The following is a 26,039-nucleotide window of genomic DNA, read 5'->3' as shown; positions in this document are numbered from 1 at the left end:
CCTCTAATCTTAGAATATTCCTCACAGTCAGACAGGGAGAGGGGGTGGCATTTTTCTTTCAGACAATTAAGAAGCCAATGTTCTTTTTCCCAGAGTGTAACAGCACTATGTCAAATGTAATCACTGTGAGTAAGTAATTACAAATCTTACAATCGGTGTCTCTGGCTCTCTTTGTTCCTGTCTGTCACTATCTCTGGCTCACTTTGTTCCTGTCTGTCAGTATCTCTGGCTCACTTTGTTCCTGTCTGTCAGTATCTCTGGCTCTCTTTGTTCCTGTCTGTCAGTATCTCTGGCTCTCTTTATTCCTGTCTGTCAGTATCTCTGGCTCTCTTTGTTCCTGTCTGTCAGTATCTCTGGCTCTCTTTGTTCCTGTCTGTCAGTATCTCTGGCTCACTTTGTTCCTGTCTGTCAGTATCTCTGGCTCTCTTTGTTCCTGTCTGTCAGTATCTCTGGCTCTCTTTGTTCCTGTCTGTCACTATCTCTGGCTCACTTTGTTCCTGTCTGTCAGTATCTCTGGCTCTCTTTGTTCCTGTCTGTCAGTATCTCTGGCTCTCTTTATTCCTGTCTGTCAGTATCTCTGGCTCTCTTTGTTCCTGTCTGTCAGTATCTCTGGCTCTCTTTATTCCTGTCTGTCAGTATCTCTGGCTCTCTTTATTCCTGTCTGTCAGTATCTCTGGCTCTCTTTATTCCTGTCTGTCAGTATCTCTGGCTCACTTTGTTCCTGTCTGTCAGTATCTCTGGCTCACTTTGTTCCTGTCTGTCAGTCTCTCTGGCTCTCTTTGTTCCTGTCTGTCAGTATCTCTGGCTCTCTTTGTTCCTGTCTGTCAGTCTCTGGCTTTCTCTCTCTCTCTCTCTCTCTCTGTCCATGTCTCTCTGCCTGCCCATGTCTCTCTGCCTCTCTCAATTGGGAAACATATGTTTACATTGCCAAAGCAAGTGAAGTAGATAATCTCTCTCTGCCTGACCATCTCTCTGCCTGCCTCTGTCTTTCTCTCTCTCTCTGTCTGCCCCTGTATCTCTCTCTGCCTCCCCTGTCTCTCTGCCCTTCTTTCTCTCTCTCTCTCTCTCTCTCTCTCTCTCTCTCTCTGTCTGCCCCTGTCTCTCTCTCTGCCTCCCCTGTCTCTCTGCCCTTCTCTTTCTTTCTTTCTTTCTTTCTTTTTTTTCTCTCTCTCTCTGTCTGCCCTTGTCTCTGTCTCTCTCTCTCTCTCTCTCTCTCTCTCTCTCTGTCTACCCCTGTCTCTGTCTCTCTCTCTGTCACTCTCTCTGTCTCTCTCTGTCTCTCTCTCTGTCTCTCTCTGTCTCTCTCTCTCTCTGTCTCTGTCTCTCTCTGTCTCTGTCTCTCTCTGTCTCTGTCTCTCTCTGTCTGTCTCTCTCTCTCTGTCGCTCTCTCTCTCTCTCTCTCTCTGTCTCTGTCTCTCCATGTCTCTGTCTCTGTCTCTCTCTCTCTCTGTCTCTCTCTCTGTCTTTCTCTCTGTCTCTGTCTCTGTCTCTCTGTCTCTGTCTCTCTCTCTCTCTCTCTCTCTCTGTCTCTCTGTCTCTCTCTCTGTCTCTCTGTCTCTCTCTCTCTCTCTCTCTCTCTCTCTCTCTCTCTCTCTCTCTCTCTCTGTCTGCCCCTGTCTCTCTGCCCTTCTCTCTCTCTCTCTGTGTGTCTGCCCCTGTCTCTCTCTGACATAAGAACACAGCAAAGAAGTGCAAGACACTAGCCAGGTATGGTGTGTTTCATAGCACACACACAATGCTCAGTAGCATATGCAGTGCACACATGTATATACCTGCATTATCCATTGGAACCTTTCATGCTGTTAATCAATTATTTCTACCCAGAAGAAGTCAGACACTTCACATGCTCAAGAAAAGAGGGGGGGGGGGGGTTAGGGCATGACTGGAATGGCTTGAAGAGGAAACATCCGTGATCTCATTACTGCTATCCTGTCCATCTCAAGGTAGAGGATTGAGTTAAGAGGGAAAATACTTTGACACCACAACAGTAGGAGACAATTCCAAGATCTATCAATGTAAATGTATCAATTGAGTTTACCTGCACGCACACGCACACACACACCATACTGAGAAGCCTAAAAAGGATATTTGTTTTGGTTGGAAGGTTGTAGTGGCATTGTTAGTCTTACATAAAGTAATACTTTTCTTCCATTGCCATAGTAACCACTCTCTGAGGAGTCTGACGAGACTCTTGTCCTTCTGGGGGCTAAACGGAAGAAGGTCCACCTATTCAGCAGAAAGCACTCAGCAAACTAAGTGAGACTTAATCGCTCTCAACACCCAATACAAAGTTCTATCCATAGACTTGCGGACGGTATTGGTTTAATTCTTTCAGGGTTTAGAGCTCATCCTAGACCAGCTTTTGGAACTTGAAGCCAGCTAGAGACTTGTTATATCAACTGATAATCCAGGTCATTCAAAATCAAATCAAATGTATTTGTCACATACACATGGTTAGCAGATGTTAATGCGAGTGTAGCGAAATGCTTGTGCTTTTAGTACCGACAATGCAGTAATAACCAACGACTAACCTAACAACTCCAAAACTAATTTCTTATACACAGTGTAAGGGGAAAAAGAATATGTACATAAAGATATGAATGAGTAGATGGTATCGAGTACAGTATATACATATGAGATGAGATGAGTAATGTAGGTTATGTAAACATTATATTAAGTATCATTGTTTAAAGTGGCTAGTGATATATTTTACATCAATTCCCACTATTAAAGTGGCTGGGGTTGAGTCAGTGTGTTGGCAGCAGCCACTCAATGTTAGTGGTTGCTGTTTAACAGTCTGATGGCCTTGAGATAGAAGCTGTTTTTCAGTCTCTCGGTCCCTGATTTGATGCACCTGTACTGACCTCGCCTTCTGGATGATAGTGTGGTGAACAGGCAGTGGCTCGGGTGGTTGTTGTCCTTGATGATCTTTATGGCCTTCCTGTGACATCGGGTGGTGTAGGTGTCCTGGAGGGCAGGTAGTTTGCCCCCGGTGATGTGTTGTGCAGACCTCAATACCCTCTGGAGAGCCTTACGGTTGTGGGCGGATCAGTTGCCGTACCAGGCGGTGATATAGCCTGACAGGATGCTCTCGATTGTGCATCTGTAGAGTGCTTTTGGTAACAAGCCAAATTTCTTCAGCCTCCTGAGGTTGAAGAGGCGCTGCTGCGCCTTCTTCACGACGCTGTCTGTGTGGGTGGACCAATTCAGTTTGTCCGTGGTGTGTACGCCGAAGAACTTAAAACTTACTACCCTCTCCACTACTGTTCCATCGATGTGGTTAGGGGGGTGCTCCCTCTGCTGTTTCCTGAAGTCCACAATCATCTCCTTTGTTTTGTTGGCGTTGAGTGTGAGGTTATTTTCCTGACACCGCACTCCAAGGGCCCTCACCTCCTCCCTGTAGGCCGTCTCGTCGTTGTTGGTAATCAAGCCTACCACTGTAGTGTCGTCCGCAAACTTGATCATTGAGTTGGCCACGCAGTCGTGGGTGAACAGGGAGTACAGGAGAGGGCTCAGAACGCACCCTTGTGAGGCCCCAGTGTTGAGGATCAGCGGGGTGGAGATGTTGTTACCTACCCTCACCACTTGGGGGCGGCCCGCCAAGAAGTCCAGTACCCAGTTGCACAGGGCGGGGTCAAGACCCAGGGTCTCGAGCTTGATGACGAGTTTGGAGGGTATTATGGTGTTAAATGCTGAGCTGTAGTCGATGAACAGCATTCTCACATAGGTATTCCTCTTGTCCAGATGGGTTAGGGCAGTGTGCAGTGTGGTTGTGGTTGAGATTGCGTCGTCTGTGCACCTATTTGGGCGGTAAGCAAATTGTAGTGGGTTTAGGGTGTCAGGTAGGGTGGAGGTGAATATGGTCCTTGACTAGTCTCTCAAAGCACTTCATGATGACAGAAGTGAGTGCTACGGGGCGGTAGTCGTTTAGCTCAGTTACCTTAGCTTTCTTGGGAACAGGGACAATGGTGGCCCTCTTGAAGCATGTGGTAACAGCAGACTGGGATAAGGATTGATTGAATATGTCCGTAAACACACCAGCCAGCTGGTCTGCGCATGCTCTGAGGACGCAGCTGGGGATGCCGTGAGGGTTAACACGTTTAAATGTTTTACTCACGTCGGCTGCAGTGAAGGAGGGTCCACATGTTTTGGTTGCGGGCCGTGTCAGTGGCACTGTATTGTCCTCAAAGCGAGCAAAAAAGTTATTTAGTCTGCCTGGGAGCAAGACATCCTGTTCCGTGACGGGGCTGGTTTTCTTTTTGTAGTCCGTGATTGACTGTAGACCCTGCCACATACCTCTTGTGTCTGAGCCGTTGAATTGTGACTCTACTTTGTCTCTATACTGATGCTTAGCTTGTTTGATTGCCTTGCGGAGGGAATAGCTACACTGTTTGTATTCGGTCATGTTTCCAGTCACCTTGCCCTGGTTAAAAGCAGTGGTTCGCGCTTTCAGTTTCACGCGAATGCTGCCATCAATCCACGGCTTCTGGTTTGGGAATGTTTTAATCACTATGGGAACGACATCGTCAATGCACTTTCTAATGAACTCGCTCACCGAATCAGCGTATTCGTCAATGTTGTTGTTGGAAGCAATGCGGAACATATCCCAGTCCACGTGATCGAAGCTGTCTTGAAGTGTGGAATCAGATTGGTCTGACCAGCGTTGAACAGACCTGAGAGCGGGAGCTTCTTGTTTTAGTCTCTGTCTGTAGGCAGGGAGCAACAAAATGGAGTCGTGGTCAGCTTTTCCGAAAGGAGGGCCGGGGAGGGCCTTATATGCGTCGCGGAAGTTAGAATAGCAATGATCCAAGGTTTTACCAGCCCTGGTTGCGCAATCGATATGCTGATACAATTTAGGGAGACTTGTTTTCAGATTAGCCTTGTTAAAATCCCCAGCTACAATGAATGCAGGCTCAGGATATGTGGTTTCCAGTTTGCAAAGAGTCAAATAAAGTTTGTTCAGGGCCATCGATGTGTCTGCTTGGGGGGGAATATATACGGCTGTGATTATAATCGAAGAGAATTCTCTTGGTAGATATTGCGGTCGACATTTGATTGTGAGGAATTCTAAGTCAGGTGAACGGAAGGACTTGAGTTCCTGTATGTTGTTGTGATCACACCACGTCTCGTTAATCATAAGGCATACGCCCCCGCCCCTCTTCTTACCAGAAAGATGTTTGTTTCTGTCCTTGCGTGAAGAAACCAGCTGGCTGCACCGATTCCGTTAGCGTCTCTCGAGTGAGCCATGTTTCCCGTGAAGCAAAGAACGTTACAATCTCTGATGTCTCTCTGGAATGCTACCCTTGCTGGGATTTCATCAACCTTGTTGTCAAGAGACTGGACATTGGCGAGTAGTATGCTGGGGAGTGGTGTGTGATGTGCCCGTCTCCAGAGCCTGACCAGAAGACCGCTTCGTCTGCCTTTTTTACGATGTCGTTGTTTTGGGTTGCAGGCTGGGATCCATTCCGTTGTCCTGGGTGAAAGGCAGGACGCAGGATCCGCTTCGCGAAAGTCATATTCCTAGTCGTACGGATGGTGAGTTGACGTTGCTCTTATATTCAGAAGTTCTTCCCGACTGTATGTAATGAAACCTAAGATTACCTGTGGTACCAATATAAGAAATAACACATGAAAAACAAAATACTGCATAGTTTCCCAGGAACGCAAAGCAGGGCAGCCATCTCTGTCAGCGCCGGATGTAACCTTCATTATACACTAGGTGGTTCGAGCCCTGAATGCTGATTGGCTGACAGCCGTGGTGTATCAGACTGTATACCACTGGTATGACAAAACATTTATTTTTACTGATCTAATTACGTTGGTAACCAGTTTATAATAGCAATAAGACACGTATGGGGGTGTGTCGTGCCTAAGAACATCCCTTAGTCGCGGTATATTGGCCATATACCACACCCCCGTACCTTATTGCTTAATTATACTGTTGTTGATAGTGTGGGTGTTTGCGTGAATCATTTGTTATCCTCCTCTTTAGTAGGTGAGTCCCAGGGGGAATGAATATCTGTTAGTAACAGGGAAATTCATTCCAAATGTCATGGGAGGCCTGGGTGATAGCAGGATGACTAAAGATGAGGCTATAAAGGACTGTTTTGTCTTGTGGGTGGATGGGGAGATGAATGAATTGGTTTGTTTGTTTCATTTGAACGCATAGGCCAATGTGTTCAAACCTCTCTTTCTCTCTGTATGTGAATGCGTGTTTAGATGAGTTAGTCATGTGTTTACTCCCAAGTTTGTTTGTTTTGTTTGTGTTTGCTCACTGTGCTGACATGTATTTGCATGGGGAAGTTGAAGTGCTGGATGATATTTTTTATTTTTTTATAAAATGTTGCTTTTATATAACACAGTCAGTCTCCCCACACATGCTTAATATGGCCGAGATGGCTGTCAGCATGAGGTAGAATCACTTCATTAGATGCTGATGGGGTGAATCTGGTTGACAGGTGTCAAAGGTGTGAGGATTCCATGTCAGAAGGGTGTGTCTACCTGGATATTACTGTATCACATCTGAGTCAAGCAGAGGAGGATGGAACTATTTGCTCTGTGTTGATACTGGTTGCTAGGTGTCAAGAAAATCTATCTCTTCAAGTATTGAGAGCACAGTTTTGTGTGTGTGTGTGTGTGTGTGTGTGTGTGTGTGTGTGTGTGTGTGTGTGTGTGTGTGTGTGTGTGTGTGTGTGTGTGTGTGTGTGTGTGTGTGTGTGTGTGTGTGTGTGTGTGTGTGTGTGTGTGTGAGCTACCCTTTCTAGAAAGAAGCTAACATCCAGAGCAATGTTCCCGGAAAAGAAAATCGACACAGAGACAATTTCAGGTCTGCTGAGGGTAAACTCAAACTTTGAGAAAATTCTGTTCAACTTCTAGCGCGCGTTTACTGTGAACACTGAGGCTGTACCTACTTTTAGTTTCAGTTTTAACATTGGCAATGTAGGCTGTGGTGGCTATTTGATCATAATGTAGTCCTAACAGAGTGGCCTGCCATCAAAAACAATGGAGAAAATACATGCCATAACATTTGAACATGGAAATTGCTGTTCTATCATTCAGCCTACATGCAGCCAATGTGTGGTGTTCAATGTAGGTCATTCCATGAGACTTTTAAAAAAACATGCAGGGTTTTACATTAACCTTTTTATCGACTTGTCCTTCAGACTGAAAATGTTGTGTTTGATGCAAGAAACCATTTTACAAAATAAAATGCATTATTATTCCCATACCATTATTAGAGAGAATCAGACAAATGACGCTACCCTGTCTATTGGCTACTTAGCTTATTCAAGCCTGTCTCAAAATACACCACTGCCGCTTTGAGACAAAAATAGCTCTTGACCTGACTAGCTTTTTAAACATGTCTAGAAATGTACACGTTTTCTGCTCTTATAGGAACCAATCGCTCCCCTATTTCTGACTACAAATTATCTATAACTGGGCTAATAACTCACTAAATAGCAAAGGATATGAACAAAATGTTCACATGTGACTACATGCAGCTCTCGCTTTGATCTCAAAACAAGCATGTCTACTCATCTACTTCTCATGCTGTATACACAGTCCAGTTCAAAGGAAATGGCACAGATCCATATATGGCAATGGTCTGTTTGCATTTAGGCCTACTGCAGCTCTGATTTGTTTATGCCGCACTGGTCTGTGTAGCTCGGGCAGAGTACTCTGATGCGCCTTCAACAAAATCTCTTGCATAGTTTTTGTTTTGGTAGGTTGCATTGAAAGTGGCAAATATTGCATTGATCACAATTGCCACAGTAAAGGGAAACGTTGATAGTGTTTACAGGGAAAACTTTAGAAGTGGTCACCAAATCATGTCAAAATATCTTTCTGTGTCAAAATACAAGCCGAGCTCTACCACTCAGATGTATTTTTTACATGACTTAAAAAACGGAAGCTTATGCAACATTAGGCTAAATTATGAGGGGAAAAGGGACCAAATTATTAGGGTGAGGCACATGGGCTACTAACAGCTTACTACACAACATACACTTAGTATTACTTTCTTAGCTACAGTATACATATCTCCCTGGCATATTACATAATTTTTGCACCAGCATACAATAACATTTTTGACTCACCTTGTTGTGCTGTGAACAGGAATGTGGAATGGCAGTCCTTCTTGTGGGCAAATTTTGTCATCAAACTCTGTCATCAAAGTCTGACTTTCTCTGGATTTGGTGCTTTCAAGAAAACTGTGAACTTGGGGGAAAAACCAATGTCGAATCATGACGTCAGTGATCTTCAGGTCGGAGCTCTAGAAAGAGGCCAGGGTTCCCGTCTTGAAATTCTGTTCAAAACATATTTTCCCGTGGTCTAAGGCACTGCATCGCAGTGCTAGATGTGTCACTACAGATTCTGGTTCGATCCCAGACTGTGTCACAGCCGGCCACGACCGGGAGACCCATGGGGTGGCGCACAATTGGCCCAGTGTTGTCCGGGTTTGGCCAGCCGGGTTGTCCTTGTCCCATCGCGCTCTAGCGACTCCTGTGGCGGGCCAGGTGCAATGAACGCTGACACGGTCGCCAGGTGTACGGTGTTTCCGTGCGGCTGACTTCCAGGTTAAGCAAGCATTGTCAAGAAGCAGTGAGGCTTGGCTGGGTCGCGTTTTGGATGACTCACAGCTCTTGATTGGACAAGACTGTAACTACCAATTGGATATCACGAAATTGGGGAGAAAAAGGGGTCAAATATATATCAATAATAAAAATTTAAAAATCCCAGTCTGAGATTGTTTTTCACCAGAGTTCCCAGTTCCGAGTTTCCAGTTGTTTTGAACGAGGCAGAAATTATACTGCATTGACAGCATTGCCAATGTGGTCAACCTTTTCTGGCCCATAGTGTTGCATGTGAATGTTTATCCCTTTAAGCTTGGAAAAGAGACCCTTAAACCCAGACTTGGACCACACACCCACTCCACTGAATAGATAGCAGGCTAGTGGTTGTTTTGCAACGCTTGCAGTTAGTCACTGATTCCTTCCAAAACACTCATTGTTGAATTTGCGATTTCCAACTTGTTGTGCAATGTTCATGGCTAATGAGCACCGATACTTTTTATCTCTAATTTTTATTCATATGACAGGGATTGAAAAGGATTTGCTAGTAGATTGTCAACTTGATTCATGATGATGACTGCTTGTCTAGCTTGCTAGCTAAGATTTTGAAAGTATGATGTTGACATGATCAGTCCAGTCAAAGCTACGGTTGATATAACGTGATTTGACGTCATTTTATCTGTGGCCAATGACCTTGAGCCTTCTTGGATGGGAACTTCCAATGTAACTCTATGGCAGCACCCAAGGGTCTTGAATTCTTTTAGCTCTCCCTGTAGATTTTGCAGTGACGTAGTGTGAGTAACGGAACACTGAACCAATCACGGCGCAACTAGAGAACATTACCAACCCCTACGCTCCATATTTTCCGCTGGAGGCCGTGCCACCACAGAAAGCACTGAGCTCGGCTGAAACACCAGCACTTTGGAGATGCCTTATGCGGCTTTATTAACGCAATGTGTTTGCAAACTGATATGTGACATGTATTAATGCCAAAATAACCAACAACATAATATATATAAATATACAATACCAGTCAAAAGTTTGGACACACCTCCTCATTCAAGGGTTTTTCTTTTTTTTTACTTGTTTTTACATTGTAGAATAATAGTGAAGGCATCAAAACTGTGAAATAACACACAAAAAGTGTTAAACAAATCTAAATATATTTTATATTTGAGATTCTTCAAAGTAGCCACCCTTTGCCTAGATGACAACTTTGCACACTCATTGCATTCTCTCAACCTCTGCTGTAGAGGATACGTTTATTAGAGTTACCAGCCTCAGAATTTGCAGCCCAAATAAATGCTTCACTGAGTTCAAGTAACAGACAGGTGGGGCTCAAAACAGGTCTGTCTCACCTGCCCTGAATGATGGGTCACCACTGCAAACTGTAGCAATGAGGTTTGTGCAGTACGCTATAGGCCCAATACATTATCGCTGCATATTGGCTTTGCTTGAATTGCCATGCCAATGCATTGTTGTTCAGGCCATTTTTTTATAATTATATTTCAAAATTTGATGTAGTGTATATTTGATCACACCGTTGTTGTATTACTTGTGAGGCACAGCTGAGTGAGCATACATGTGAATAATTAGCTTTTTATTTTACTGGGCTGATGATGCCTGCTTCTGATGGTCAGAATTAGGCACCACTCATAAAAACAGGAGCTTTTTAATGTATTCGTTGACACTCTCTAGTCATGGTTTTAAACATTTTGAAATCTCACGCTGTAGATTTGTTATGCCTGCTAAAGTACTGCAGACACGGTAATCTGAGCCATCCGGTTGGACAGTTGTAGGCCTGTAGTGCACTTGCTCTCTGGGCCCTCCGGGAAGGCAGAGTTTATACATTGACACATGAAATGGTTCAAAATGGCAACAGTTCGCCTACTCGGCGCACAGTGCAGCTGAATCGGGTGAACCTACTTTCAACAGACCAACACTAATAGAAAAAAAACTAGGCTTATTGTTAGGTTTTTTATAGAAATGTCTGGTGATCGACTAGGAATGGTTTGGTTAATTCATGGTTAATTCAATTCAAGGGCTATATTGGCATGGGAAACATATGTTGACATTGCCAAGCAAGTGAAATCTCTTGCATCTCTCTGTGGGCTGATAGTTCTGCCCGGCAGTCTCGGCTACTGAGCTCTGTACCGGTGCATTTTAGAGGGAACCTTGCTCCGGACCCTTCTGAGCACTCTGCTATTTTGAGAATTCTCATAAAGCTCTGCCAAACCTTAACTGTGGCTGCATTCTTAACTCGGGATATGAACTTCTCGCACATGAAATAATCTGGTTTACCTTGTAACCTAAAAATGGACTGTTTATAGGCCCGGGTAGCTGGTCAGATTAAACCTTCAGTCAGCCAATTCCTCTCTTTATTTCTTGCTCTCTTTCACTCTTTGTTTCTGTTGTCTCTGTGTCTCTACACACAGTAGCGTTGTATGGAGTTTGTCAAGTGCAATTGGAAAATATTACTGTGTTTTCTTTATAACCTTCAGAATGTGAACATTGATAACTTTATTTATAATAGTCTTTTCAAGGTGCCCTCTCCTTCATGATCAGCACTCTAAGGTAGAACTTTTAAACTGAATACAGTAGCGTGTTAAAGTCACAGTGCTTTTAGTGTGAAAAGATAGAATGAGTACAGAATAAATATATTAGCCAAATGGCTAAGAAGGGTTGGTGTGTGTGTGTGTGTGTGTGTGTGTGTGTGTGTGTGTGTGTGTGTGTGTGTTAGAGGGGGAGTGATGACATATGCAGCTTGGGAAAATGTACACCTCCTGGGTGTGTATCTGTAGAGGTGTAGTGTTCTGCCAGGGTTTATGGGAATGTCGTGCTTGTCTGGAGCGGTAGGGTATTTTTTAGAGCAGGTTGGGTCATGTCACGTTGACTATCCATCCATATTCACCGAGCTAACAGCCTCCCTGGCTGACTAATACTTGGCTGCAATCAGTATATGCGCCTCACAATAATCACCACGGTAGACAAATCACACAATAACAAGGCTATTTAAAACGAAATCATCAGCACACCCACACACACATAAACACTTATCATACAAACACTTGTTTTCAACAATACCCTCCACAACACACTGGCTCATAACTGAAAACAAAGCTATTTTCATCCCCAGCAACAATAACGCCCTTATAAACAACTCAATACCCTCATCTCATCTGCATGGACCTCCAATAAGAGGCCTGGCCTACAGAGATGAGCTGTTTCTATCTCTGCTTCATAGTTATTCACATCACACCATCTCTCATTCATCCCGTGATGGAGGGGACTAGAGGATCACACCACTGTTAAGGGTTCTTCAAACACAAACTTTATTCCAATAACCCAGACAGACACTACTCACCCAGATACATACCTAGCACAGAGATGTAATACACACTCCCACTCATTATATACTCCCTGTGTTATATATGGCCCACCCTCCACTTTGTTGTCACTATGGCATAACTCACAAGTACAAAATAGGACAAAGCACAAAGAGACTGGTAACTAGTGATATTTGTAGAATATGTTTTGACTGGCCCTGTTCCTCTGTGTTCCTGTGTGTTCTCCAGGCGATGTACCGTCCGTTCCTCAGACAGGTTCTGGAGGAGATCTTCCACCCAGACAGACCTGAGTCTCCCGACATAGAACACATGTCTGGAGGCCTCACCGACATGCTCAAGACTGGCTTCAGTATGTTCATGAAGGTGAGAGACTGAACCAACCACACACACACGCAGATGACACACACCCTCGTGAGAGGATTATTTATGAAAGGGTAATATTAAAGGTTACTTTCTCTGAACCATAAAACCTCTAGTAAAACTATACACACCCTCCATACAGTAAATCACCCATATAAAACTCACTGACCACGGCACAGTATAACCTTTAACCATAAAACACATGGTTACACCCTTTAGTCTGTACCACAATATACCTTCACTGTCTAGCTCCCTGTCTTCACTGTCTAGCTCCATGTCTTCACTGTCTAGCTCCCTGTCTTCACTGTCTAGCTCCATGTCTTCACTGTCTAGCTCCTTGTCTTCACTGTCTAGCTCCCTGTCTTCACTGTCTAGCTCCATGTCTTCACTGTCTAGCTCCCTGTCTTCACTGTCTAGCTCCATGTCTTCACTGTCTAGCTCCTTGTCTTCACTGTCTAGCTCCCTGTCTTCACTGTCTAGCTCCCTGTCTTCACTGTCTAGCTCCCTGTCTTCACTGTCTAGGGAACAACTCTCAAAAGACCCCATCTGTAGTTCTTTAGTGTGTGTCTGTCTGTCTAGGCGTAGGTGTGTTGCTGTGTTTCTCCTCCTCCCTCCACTCCTCTCCCATCCCCTCCCCTCACTCACTCATACACATGTACCTTACACTTGGTTGGTGCTACAGTGCAGTGGGTTTGTGTTGCCAGATGGGGGGTGGGTGTTCATATCTCTTTAAGGATGCACATGTAGATGCTAGTCTGCTGTTTTGTGTGTGTGCAGGTATAGCTAATGCACTCATACAGTACATACTGTATGTAATATGAATACAAATGAGCACAAAGACCCATACCCATTTGACCTACTACATTGCACACATGTTCAGTCTGACATCCACACACTTGTGCATATTGATCAATGTAAACACACACACATGTTCAGTCTGACATCCACACACTTGTGCATATTGATCAATGTAAACACACACACATGCACACATACACAAACACACACACTCTGACAGATAAAGGCTACCTATTGTAAGACACATGTTGAGCCAGCCCAGGCAGACAGTCCTGATGCACATGTCTGGCCATCCCGGACCAGTCCCGCCCCCCTGCAGCTTTGATTGTACGGTTATTATTCAAAGGCTGTAGTTGTGATCTCGGCGTCGCTCCCCAGCCAATAGAACACAGCCATTACCCGTAGGCCAACCAATCACACATAGCTGGCACACCAGACCCCCTGACTCACACACATGTACAAATCTGTGTGTGTGTCTGGAATGAGTGTTGTTTAAAGCCTTCATGCTGAATAGTCCACTCTGACCACTGCACTCCAGCTGGGCAGTGACTCAGACAAGAGAGGGGAGAGACTGAAGGACAGCAGGGGAGAGAGACATAGGGAGAGACAGGGAGTCAGTTTATGCTGAACTGTAATCTGGCTCCACAGAGTGGAGTTTCAGCTCACAAACCATAGCATAACCTTTAATTATGATATGGTTAACTTGTGGCAATGAAATTACATGAGCTAATTTTTATCCCAATCCCTAACCCCTCCCTAGGTGAGCCGTCCACACCCCAGCGACCACGCCCTGCTCTTTCTCTTCCTGGTGGGAGGAGTCACTCCCTCTGAGCTCCGCCTGATCCGCGAGTTAGTCTCCGCCCACAAGCCTGGCTCACAGGTGAGAGACCACGGCCGCTTGCTCTCAACTCACCCAGCAGAGCTTGTATCGAACAAACAGCGCAAAGAGGGGGGATTTGGAGAGTGAGGGTGAGGTGTAAATAAATCAGAGGAGATACGAGAGGCCAGGTGCAGTCTTCGCTGCTGTGGTATGAATGTGTTTTTTAGGCTACAGCTTTCCAGGTTATGGCTCGGTGACATTACATAACACACTGTGATGGCTTTGCGAGGGTTTGTCATCTGTCTGAGTGACATCAAAAGAGGAGCCTGAGGATAAAACACAGGGAGGGGACGACCACAAAAATCTGGGTGCTGAGTTGAAGAAAGTCAAGAGTAGCTATATAATATATCACTCTCTCGCACGCACGCACGCACACACACTGAAACATATTCTCAGGTGACAGACAATGGATAGTGCAGAAAGGAACTAATGTTATATACACACGTGTACATTCTTTGTGTGTGATGTGGTAATGCATCTGATTGTGTATTGTGTGTCTGCTACAACACACTCTGACTCAACCACACGCTAAACATCCGTGTGTATTGTACGCTGTGTGTACATGGTTAATGAACTGTAAGCCAGTGTACTGCAGTACAGTCTAATCCCTGGCTAGCTGTGTTAATGAAAGGCCTGAGCAGCATCAAAGGCTGATGTCATGAATACATCTCTAATCAGAACAACAGAAGAAAGAGAGAGGCTCTTACTGTAGGACCCTCATCCTGCAGCCAGCGGCCCACACACTCTCTGACCTCAACACGCACTCTAACCCCAACCCATTCAGCCTGCTCGATCTGTCTGTCTGCAGCTAGTAGTGCTCTGATAAAGGCTGGCTTCCAGGAACGTATAGGTCCTCTAAGGATTTGGTTATTAATTAACCCAGATTTAAAAGCAGTCAGAAAATGGTTTTGTTTGGACTAATGAAACATAAATAGTGAATAGCCTGGGTTTGTCTAATGTATGAACTGAGTCATTGGGTCATATACTGAATGTGGATGCAAGGCACAACAAACTCATCTTTATCGAAATACATTTGAATGATTTCTATGGGGTCAAATTAAATCAAATTGTATTAGTCACATGTGCCAAATACACCTGTAGACCTTACAGTGAAATGCTTCCGTTCACATTCAGTATCTACTTATTTAAAGCAGGACGTCTACTCAAGTTGTCGGAACACAACCAACTGTTGTCTTTCTCCGTTGCTGATTTAGCAACAAGCTAGTGGGACTCTCCATGTCTGTCTGTCTGCTCTCTGTCCCAGGTGCTGGTCCTCTCCACCAGACTGCTGAGACCTACAGATGTCCCTGAGCTGCTCTTCACCACCCAAAGACTGGTGCCAGACATCGGTGTGTGAGCACAGAACAAGGACCACACACTCTCCACCGACACGTACCGCTTTCTGGAGAGGAGAAATTAGATGCTCCATTGAAGTTTTGTGGTTTGGTAATGGATTGGAGTCATTGGTGTGTGAGCAGAGCAGACCAGACATAAGACTAGATGATAGAAAGAGGATATATTTAGGCTTTTTCAAAGGCATTCCTAAATGTTTAGTAAGATCTGTATCCCATCCCTTGTACGCCCTAAATCACATTAAGGTAATTAAGTGTTCATGGACTTATTCCAAACTGTACTGAATGTAAACTTGATTCTGTCTTGAAGTTCAACTTAAAGCAATGACATTCAAATCGAGTTGTTTGAATTAAATCTGAATACATTGAGTGAAATGAAACAATTGTGTTAGTTGTTCTGACTGTCCTATACAATGTGTGAGCTCATTACAGGTGAGAGAAGTAACGTAAGGCATCTTGCTGGTTTTCAATATTCTGGCACAGTACAGAATTAAACCACTACACATCGGGTTCTCAGAGAGTGTGAGCTACAGTGGAAGGCCTCTGTGGTAATGACAGGCCATGGTCTGTCCAACAGGGGTCAACAGTTGAGTTTTGCACATCTCCATGTCACTAACTGCCCTGAAGCTTCTTTTTTCTTCATGTTCAGATGGGTGTTTCATGTTGACTGGAGCCTGATATTCTCAATCATAGGACAGTAGACCCCAGGTCAAATCAGCATGAACTGTGAACCTCACTAGTGACAGGAACTTTCACATAACTGTAATAGCATTGTGGTGTCATTGGTCACACCACCCAGGTTGAGGAACAGCACCTCTGAGGACAAGCCTGAACTGGTGTGGTGTAGTATGCTTCATCGTAGATAATGTTTACACACAGCCTAACCTATAATACATGGTTCATACCTGGCTTGTAGAAGTTGTTTTGTCTTATAACCTCATGAGTAAAATACAGAGTCATCATGAATGCAATCATTTTATTTTCAAAAGTATGACAAATAAGTCAACCATTTGGTTTTCTTAAAGTGCATTACAAATAACCACAACATCCCACCCAGCCCCATATCCATACCCTGCTGCCCCACAGTGATCCTGCCTTCCACTCATAGTTCACTACCATAATGTGCAGAATGATGGTTTTGGCTGTTGTACAAGGAATGCACTGGGGAACATGAGTTTGACAGATGAGAAACTGAACAGTGTCAGTGTCTTTTAGCATTGCCATGCAGTGGCAGCCCGAGGGGAAAAACAAAATGTAAACTATAAATTGCCGCCAGCTAAAAATACTCTGCAGTGTCCGTCAAGGCTTTTGTTACCAGGAGAAGATGTCAGTGTTCACACAATCTGGACTGTGTCTGGGCTTCATTCAGCTCCTCTGTCCCTTCTGGTGGACTGACATACCAACACCTCCCCGCTGCTGTCCCTCATAGCAGATGTCTGCAGACTCAGTGAACAGTTTCACCCCACAGGTCATGACCTCTGTCAGACAGTGACCTCGGTCAGGCTGCTCGTCGCAGGTCAGAGCTGCTCGTCGCAGGTCAGGCTGCTCGTCGCAGGTCAGGCTGCTCGTCGCAGGTCAGGCTGCTCTATCTCCATACAGGATTGAGTCCCCAAACGAGACAGGGATCTTCTGTCCTCGTTTCTCCTCATTCAATGTATTTTCTGTAGCCACTCTGGACCATGTTGTGTAGTAGACGAAGCCAAGTACTTCTCACACAGAGGTGACCGTCCTGACTTTAGCCGACAGAGCCTGCTTGAAGCGCCTCTTCAGGTCCTGCATGTTGGGGGACTTGGGCCTGGGGATGAGGGGTGAGCGCCCCTTCTTTTCTGCTGCTCCAGTTGTGGTGTGGGAGGACAGGGAGGCTTGGGGCTGCTGCTTGGCCATGTGGCAGCACAGCCTGTGGAAGGCCCCATGCACCTGGCTGTAGTCCTCGCTGGCTGACACCTCGTAGAAGGAGCAGCCCAGCGCCGCCGCCAGCAAGGGGCCCTGTTCGGCATCCACCCGCCTCATGTGCAGCAGGTCCGCCTTATTGGCCAGCAGGATGACGGGAGGCACGTTGGCCCCGCCCGCGCGGGCCACCAGCTGGTGCAACTGGCCAATCAGGTCAAAGCTATGGCGGTCAGTCACAGAGTAGACCAACACCACAGCATCTGCCCATTGGATGGAGCAGGTCACATGATCAGGGAGGCTGAGGCCGTTGCATGTCACCTGAGGAGAACATGGAGATCATGATTAGAGAACTGTTACATTGGAACTCATTTAGAACAGTGTTTAAAAATACATGAATTAACTTCATAAAATCCAACCTGGACAGACTCATAGCTAAGTGATTTAAATTCATGCCAGACCAAATATGTTCCCATCATTATGCAACAGGTATGTTTTAATAAATTGATTGCTGTAGTCTAGTCAACCAGTGGGCTGAAATGTTACTCCTCTCCTGCCTCTACTCTCTCCTCCTGAGTGAGTAAAGGGGAACAGGGTGATGATGATTAAGGAGACATAAGTGGGGTATCATGTATCCCTGGCTCAGACATTCTCTGAATGGGAAATTAGAAGGCCAGACTAAAAAACAAAACCTCTGCACTTTTAGTAAGAACAAAATCTGTGGGTTTGGATTAGTGCCCAGAGCAGGGAGGGAAGAACTCTGAACAGAAAGCAAACTTCACATAGCCTACTATGGTTTTGTGACTACAGTAGATACTGATTTATTCATTCAGAAAACCTAACACTGATCAGAGGCTCTGGTGGACTAGCCTAAATAAATGTTGGTCTGTGGGCACTCAAACGCAGTGGTCTCGAGCGCATTTGGAAACGTAGCGAAAAGCAAATAGTGAACTTACATCAACACCCGGCGTGTCCTGGACTTGGATGGCTGCCTGCTCTCCGTCCACTTGGACCTCTCTTGAATAAAGGTTTCCTGCGTTTCTCTCATAGTCGCCAATAAAGCGCCTTGTCAGGAATCTTACTACCAGAGCTGGAATAGAAGACCATAAGTTAATCATCATGTAGCCTATGCATTTATAACATCAGTTACTAAAATACAGTTGTCAACATTTAGTTGAACTGATTTGTCAATTTACCTGTTTTGCCAACTCCGCTGCCCCCAATCACCGCTATTTTGATGGTCCGGTTAGACGGACACTCTGGGATCGCAAACTCCGCGATGGTTGACATGTTCTGTATCAGACGCATTTTGACTAATTCCTTGTTCAGTTTTCAAGACAATGCTAAATCCAAATTGTTCAATAATAGCAAAAGTAATCGCTTTTATTAGTTCAAAACACAACAACCTCTCAATTGTTCACTTGAACCAACTGTGTGAATACTGTGCACTATGAAAGCACCGTGACTTTTATAGTGCCAAAGAAATGCTTCTCGCTGATTGGCTACTGGCAACAGTACGCTCTCTCGGCTCCCTGCCGCCCCTCACGTGGATCCGCCAGCCAAACACAAGGAGAAAATGAATGCCCCGTGCAACAGTTTGGTCGGTTCGGATGACATAACAAAACATCCTTTATTTGACAGAAAAGTGTTGATAACTACTGTAGAGGGGCTGTGGCGATAGTAATTGTCAAGATATATGACAACTTATATGGCAGGAACGCAAGAATTTCGCTACACCCACAACAACATCTGCTAAATATATGTGTGGACCAATACACATTTGTTTTGATTTTTACATATAACACGTGAAATGGTGAATGATATTGTATGATAATTATTGATCCTAAATATTAACCTAAAAAAATCCCAAAAAGTAATTTCGGCATTAAAGGAGCATATACATATGATTGGACCACGTGCACATCTGCAGGAGAGTCTCTAAAACACGTCACAGCACAATAGGCATCACAGCAAAGTAAAAATGTATTTCCTGTCAGTCTGCATGTGCAAAAGTACTGGGAAGATGATAGCTGTCAGTTGTTCAGTGGCAGAAATTCCTGCTATTTAGCCAGTTCCTATGTACTTCTTGGACTGTTGTGGTGAAATAGATCCATGCTTATGGTGGTGGGTGTGGAAAACGCACCAGTCATTTCAACAGAAGTGTGGAGAAACACAAGAAACAGCCCGGTGTTATCTGAAGTGATGGACATCATCAAAGGTAAATCTGCAGGGGATGCTCCGGAACTGAAACCTTACCTCTCCAGGAGAACTGAGCTGTCAGTACAGTCCGGTTGTCTGCTGTGGGGGAGGAGAGTTATCATTCCGTCTTTGCTGGGGAAACCAGTGTTGCAACATCTACACTCAGGTCAATGTGGAATGGTTCGCATGAAGGAAATCACACAAGCTACTTTTGGTGGCCTGGATTGGATGGAAGCATTGAGGAGAAGCAAAAACGTGTTCCTCATCTCAGAAGGTTTGCAACGTACTTCAACTTGCACTTCTTCATCTGTGGGATTGGCTGGGGGAGGTGTGGCAACGCATACACGTCCACTTAGCAGGTCCATTCAAATACAGAATGTTTCTCATGGTTGTCTATGCTCATAGCAGGTGGCCAGAGATTGAAGTCTACTACTGCAGAGAAGACAATCGAGAAGCTTGGGGAAGTGTTTATTCGGTTCAGATCGCCACTCCTACTCCAAATGGACCACAGCTAGTGTCCCAAGAAATGGCCACATTCCTACCGGTGAATGGGCTATGGCACATCAGTTCAGCACCGTAATATCCATCTTCATGAAACATGCCTTAAAAGTGTCTCCGGGTCAAGGGACACTGCACCAATGCTTGAACAGCTTCCCGCTACTCATGAAGAGCGAGCTATGCACAACTTTTGACCTACTCAAATTTCTGAACGCAAAGGAGACAGTACAACATTAACAGGTGAGTCAAGTCAAAAAATGTTGTGAACTGAGAGCAAAGGACAGAGCTTTCAATCCTGGAGAAACTGTCTAAGCTCGGAACTACCTCAAAAGACCCAAGTGGGTTCCTGACATCATCTGTAAAAGGCACACAGATCAGTTACTGTTGAGTAACACCACAAGTCATGAGTGGTCCAGAACTGTTACTGGGTGACACCCTGACCCACTAGTCATCACCTAGGGGCTCACAGTCACCTTCTCAGGACAGTTGTTCATAATGGGGACAATTGCGCTCATGTTTGTGTCTGCAGCATATGCCGCAGCAGAACTGTAAGTGCCTGTGTGCTGAGAGAGCAGTGTTTCAAAAGAAAGCATTTTGTCTTTATTGTGTCAAATAAGTTCAAATACGGCTGTTGAAAACCTACTTCTCTTTTTCAACCTATCCCTTCTCTTTGTCCCACTTTCTTATGTCTCCCTCTCTCTGCCCCCCATCTTTCATCCGTGTTCATGTGTCTGCCTCCTGAGGTATGTTGGCAGCCAGTCGTAGTGTGATTATGGTCTGGTATGTATTTTTGATAAGAGCCCTGATGACAGGCGGGGACGCTGAAATGTGAAATTAACGGCTAGAATTAGTCAGCAGACAGGCCCCTGCTAGCTGCACAGCACGACATGCCACAAGCCCCCCACAGGCTACCTCACCGCATCACAACCAAGCTGCAGCCCCACCCTGAGCCCCAGCCCCCAGTGTTTACCATGCCCATAATCAGTATGTTCAAGAGCCTCCTTCGTACTGGTGAGTGAACTGCCACGATAACAGCCTCATAATTCTAGCTGCAGGATCTGTGTTGGTGACACAGTAGTCTCTGCACCCAGAACCAAATATTGTGTGCATGCTGGCCAGCTGTTACTCTAAGGGGTTTGTGACTGTGCCCTGACTACACCTAATACATTATGTCATGATGGTGACACTCAGACTCTGTCCCCATACAGGTGACTAATGGTGACATGTCAGAGCCGTCATAGAGATGAGCTCGGCGGTCACCGTCATGTCCGAAGTGTGGCTTTAGCAGCTCTAGGTGCCTGTTAGCCTTTTGAAGGGCCGGTGATGTCTACTTATTAGCTCGATAAAAGACTCAGGTGTCTGATAGGCTGTGAGTCATTTATATAAAGAGTTTAAGGTGTCAGGTCATCCATCCTTATAACATCTCACTGAGGGAATACAGCACATGTCCTATTATTATATATTGTGTATTGTTGCACTAACAAAGTGAATTGATTGTGTTTTTATCAATGTGGGCCATACAACTTCCCATTCTTGGGTGCATGATACTGTAATACATACAACAAATTAGTAAATCAATTGATCCTCTTACCAAACTATAAGGATAGTTGTTGTTACTGTTTTAGAGAGATATACTGTAATGGCGGGATCGTCAATTAGATTCAGGCACGGGCCGATTGTTTTCTTGAATGAATGGTCAGGGGGCCAGAACATAATTACAAATAATTTGTAGACTGCAAATTGATGGCAAGAAGCCCAAACATATTTAATATTTTACTAAAACATAAAAATGTCAAACCTTAGTTACATTTGAATACGATCGCATGGTTCTCTATTATACATGGGAACACATTTCCAAAATTGAAATCACTTGGAGCTGATTTGCTGGTGTTTTTACAGCCTTATGTCCAACAATGGTGTGGCAGGACATACAGTCTTATGTCCAACAATGGGGCGGCAGGACATACAGTCCTATGTCCAAGAATGGGGCGGCAGGACATACAGTCCTATGTCCAACAATGGGGCGGCAGAACATACAGTCCTATGTCAAACAATGGGGCGGCAGAACATACAGTCCTATGTCAAACAATGGGGCGGCAGAACATACAGTCCTATGTCCAACAATGGGGCGGCAGGACATACAGTCCTATGTCCAAGAATGGGGCGGCAGGACATACAGTCCTATGTCCAACAATGGGGCGGCAGAACATACAGTCCTATGTCCAACAATGGGGCGGCAGGACATACAGTCCTATGTCCAACAATGGGGCGGCAGGACATACAGTCCTATGTCCAACAATGGGGCGGCAGGACATACAGTCCTATGTCCAACAATGGGGCGGCAGGACATACAGTCCTATGTCCAACAATGGGGTGGCAGGACATACAGTCCTATGTCCGACAATGGGGCGGCAGGACATACAGTCCTATGTCCAAGAATGGGGCGGCAGGACATACAGTCCTATGTCCGACAATGGGGCGGCAGGACATACAGTCCTATGTCCAACAATGGGGCGGCAGGACATACAGTCTTATGTCCAACAATGGGGCGGCAGGACACAGTCTTATGTCCAACAATGGGGCGGCAGGACACAGTCTTATGTCCAACAATGGGGCGGCAGGACATACAGTCTTATGTCCAATAATGGGGCGGCAGGACATACAGTCTTATGTCCAACAATGGGGCGGCAGGACACAGTCTTATGTCCAATAATGGGGCGGCAGGACATACAGTCTTATGTCCAATAATGGGGCGGCAGGACATACAGTCTTATGTCCAACAATGGGGCGGCAGGACATACAGTCTTATGTCCAACAATGGAGCGGCAGGACATTTTTTTTTTTTTTTACCTTTATTTAACCAGGCAAGTCAGTTAAGAACAAATTCTTATTTTCAATGACGGCCTGGGAACAGTGGGTTAACTGCCTGTTCAGGGGCAGAACGACAGATTTGTACCTTGTCAGCACATACAGTCTTATGTCCAGCAATGGGGCAGCAGGACATACAGTCTTATGTCCAACAATGGGGCAGCAGGTAGCCTAGTGGTTAGAGCGTTGGGCCAGTAACCAAAAGATTGCGAGATCGAATCCCTGAGCTGACAAGGTAAAAACGGTCTTTCTGCCCCTGAACAAGGCAGTTAACCCACTGTTCCTAGGCCTGCAGTGAATATAAGAATGTGTTCTTAACTGACTTGCCTAGTTAAATAAAGGTTAAAAAAAATTTTTTTAATGAAACATAGAGCAGACAATTATCCTGAGAGAATAAACAAATAACGGGACTAGAACAAGGAATAAACCGGGGATAGGGGTGTCACTCACACAGGGGTGGCAATAGAAGGCTAGAGGGGACAGAATGGGGGTGATCTATAGCTGGGGTGTGGACCCTTGGGGGGATGGAGCAGCAGGGGATTGACAGGGTAATTGGGCTGGTGGAGGGGGCAGGGAGTGATGTGGGGGTATTCTCAGAAGGATGTCCTTGTTGACACAAAGGTGAAGACTGATTTCCTGTGGTGGGTAATGGAAGTGCCCCACAAAGAGGAGAGTGCCGAGAGGAGAGGCATTCATTTAGGCCATAGACTGGGCCTCAGTACACAAATGCAGTGATCTGGGGGACAGGGACAGTCTGACATGATGTCATGCTTTGGGTCACACTTGTTAAGTGTGGATAATGTATGATTTGTGTATCACTATATGGATGTTGGTAATATGCAAATCATCAGATTTCATCCCTCTTAATGCCAAAACAGAAAACCTAAACTTGCCCACTATCAACACTCAGTCATTTTGATAATTGCCTGTAACCCTGCCAATGCCTGGTCTCTGATAATGTTGGGATGTGTGCCATCCTTAACGTTTTCGCCTCAAGATTCCTAAGCAAATGCAAAAAGCAGGGGGAATTTGGAAAACAGAAAAGAAGGGATAGCACTATTCACTTATTTGTTTATATCTCTCACAAGTGTGTTAGCATTTGCAGTGACCAATATAAATGATTTTGACCCATTTGCCACAGCAGCTCTTTGCCTGGACAAAGGATGAAAGATTGTTTTTTCAAATTGAAATGTAAACATTCAAACATGTTGGTCCATTTGCATAGTCCTGAATGTCAACATAGAAACTGGGCGGATGAAGGTGCTGGTGTGATCTGTTGAGTCTGAATTACAATAGCCCCCCTACTCTTAGGAATGTGCCCCAGGCTCTTACCGTGTGAAGTTAACCGTCATTGACTTCTTCAGAAAGGAGATGTAAAATATTTACATCAGGATTTCACATCGCTGTTATTGTTCCAGTTTACATTCCGAGCCTGATCTCTAGCGTAAGATTGGGTAATTGGTCTCTACTCGTGTGTGTGTGTGTGTGTGTGTGTGTGTGTGTGTGTGTGTGTGTGTGTGTGTGTGTGTGTGTGTGTGTGTGTGTGTGCGCGCGCGAGTGTGTGTGCGAGTGTGTGTGTGTGAGTTGAGAGAAAGAGAGCTCAATTACAACAGAAGGCATGGGTATGATATGCGTGTAAACATATGTGTACTTACTGTAAGACTTTAACCAGCAGTTTGGTCAGGGATTCGGTGTTAAGACCATTGAGATATCCGGCTTCGGTACACTGACCACTAGATCCCTGTCTTGCTACTAAACTGTCCTCAGGTGAACCGTGAGGTTAACACTGCCAAAAGTAGGACCTCGGGTCCAGTCGATAGTATTGAGTACTGACCAAAAGGAAAGTTTTGCTTTGAGTGTAGTATACACTGCTCAAAAAAATAAAGGGAACACTTAAACAACACAATGTAACTCCAAGTCAATCACACTTCTGTGAAATCAAACTGTCCACTTAGGAAGCAACACTGATTGACAATAAATTTCACATGCTGTTGTGCAAATGGAATAGACAACAGGTGGAAATTATAGGTAATTAGCAAGACACCCCCAATAAAGGAGTGGTTCTGCAGGTGGGGACCACAGACCACTTCTCAGTTCCTATGCTTCCTGGCTGATGTTTTGGTCACTTTTGAATGCTGGCGGTGCTTTCACTCTAGTGGTAGCATGAGACGGAGTCTACAACCCACACAACTGGCTCAGGTAGTGCAGCTCATCCAGGATGGCACATCAATGCGAGCTGTGGCAAGAAGGTTTGCTGTGTCTGTCAACGCAGTGTCCAGAGCATGGAGGCGCTACCAGGAGACAGGTCAGTACATCAGGAGACGTGGAGGAGGCCGTAGGAGGGCAACAACCCAGCAGCAGGACCGCTACCTCCGCCTTTGTGCAAGGAGGAGCAGGAGGAGCACTGCCAGAGCCCTGCAAAATGACCTCCAGCAGGCCACAAATGTGCATGTGTCTGCTCAAACGGTCAGAAACATACTCCATGAGGGTGGTATGAGGGCCCGACGTCCACAGGTGGGGGTTGTGCTTACAGCCCAACACCGTGCAGGACGTTTGGCATTTGCCAGAGAACACCAAGATTGGCAAATTTGCCACTGGTGCCCTGTGCTCTTCACAGATGAAAGCAGGTTCACACTGAGCACGTTACAGACTTGACAGAGTCTGGAGAACGTTCTGCTGCCTGCAACATCCTCCAGCATGCCGGTTTGGCGGTGGGTCAGTCATGGTGTGGGGTGGCATTTCTTTGGGGGGCCGCACAGCCCTCCATGTGCTCCCCAGAGGTAGCCTGACTGCCATTAGGTCCCGAGATGAGATCCTCAGACCCCTTGTGAGACCATATGCTGGTGCGGTTGGCCCTTGGTTTCTCCTAATGCAAGACAATGCTAGACCTCATGTGGCTGGAGTGTGTCAGCAGTTCCTGCAAGAGGAAGGCATTGATGCTGTGGACCTGCCTGCCCGTTCCCCGGACCTGAATCCAATTGAGCACATCTGGGACATCATGTCTCGCTCCATCCACCAACGCCACGTTGCACCACAGACTGTCCAGGAGTTGGCGGATGCTTTAGTCCAGGTCTGGGAGGAGATCCCTCAGGAGACCATCCGCCACCTCATCAGGAGCATGCCCAGGCGTTGTAGGAAGGTCATACAATTTGTAAGTCGCTCTGGATAAGAGCGTCTGCTAAATGACTTAAATGTAATGTAAATGTATACAGGCACGTGGAGGCCACACTCACTACTGAGCCTCATTTTGACTTGTTTTAAGGACATTACATCAAAGTTG

General features: G+C 45.4%; 2 protein-coding genes across 2 annotated transcripts in view; one reads left to right on the top strand and one right to left on the bottom strand.

Moving 5' to 3' along the window:
• The window catches only part of LOC135513012 (sec1 family domain-containing protein 2-like), a 189,575-nt gene extending 173,885 nt beyond the window's left edge, over positions 1–15,690 (top strand). The window contains exons 7-9 of the mRNA XM_064935638.1: positions 12,146–12,280; positions 13,836–13,955; positions 15,220–15,690. Coding sequence (XP_064791710.1) covers positions 12,146–12,280; positions 13,836–13,955; positions 15,220–15,312 — 348 coding nt within the window. The 3' untranslated portion in view covers positions 15,313–15,690. The remainder of the gene's footprint in view (positions 1–12,145; positions 12,281–13,835; positions 13,956–15,219) is intronic.
• Positions 15,691–16,776: 1,086 nt separating this feature from the next.
• On the bottom strand, positions 16,777–18,623 carry LOC135513013 (ras-like protein family member 11B). Its single transcript, XM_064935639.1, has 3 exons — positions 18,391–18,623; positions 18,151–18,284; positions 16,777–17,515 (listed from the first exon to the last, which is right to left on the bottom strand). The coding sequence occupies exons 1-3, from the start codon at positions 18,500–18,502 to the stop codon at positions 17,018–17,020; spliced, it is 744 nt and encodes a 247-aa protein (XP_064791711.1). The 5' UTR covers positions 18,503–18,623; the 3' UTR covers positions 16,777–17,017.
• Positions 18,624–26,039: the final 7,416 nt, after the last annotated feature.

This window comes from Oncorhynchus masou, chromosome 24, assembly GCF_036934945.1.
Source record: "Oncorhynchus masou masou isolate Uvic2021 chromosome 24, UVic_Omas_1.1, whole genome shotgun sequence".
Classification (NCBI taxonomy): domain Eukaryota; kingdom Metazoa; phylum Chordata; class Actinopteri; order Salmoniformes; family Salmonidae; genus Oncorhynchus; species Oncorhynchus masou.
This window is presented reverse-complemented; position numbering and strand designations above follow the sequence as displayed.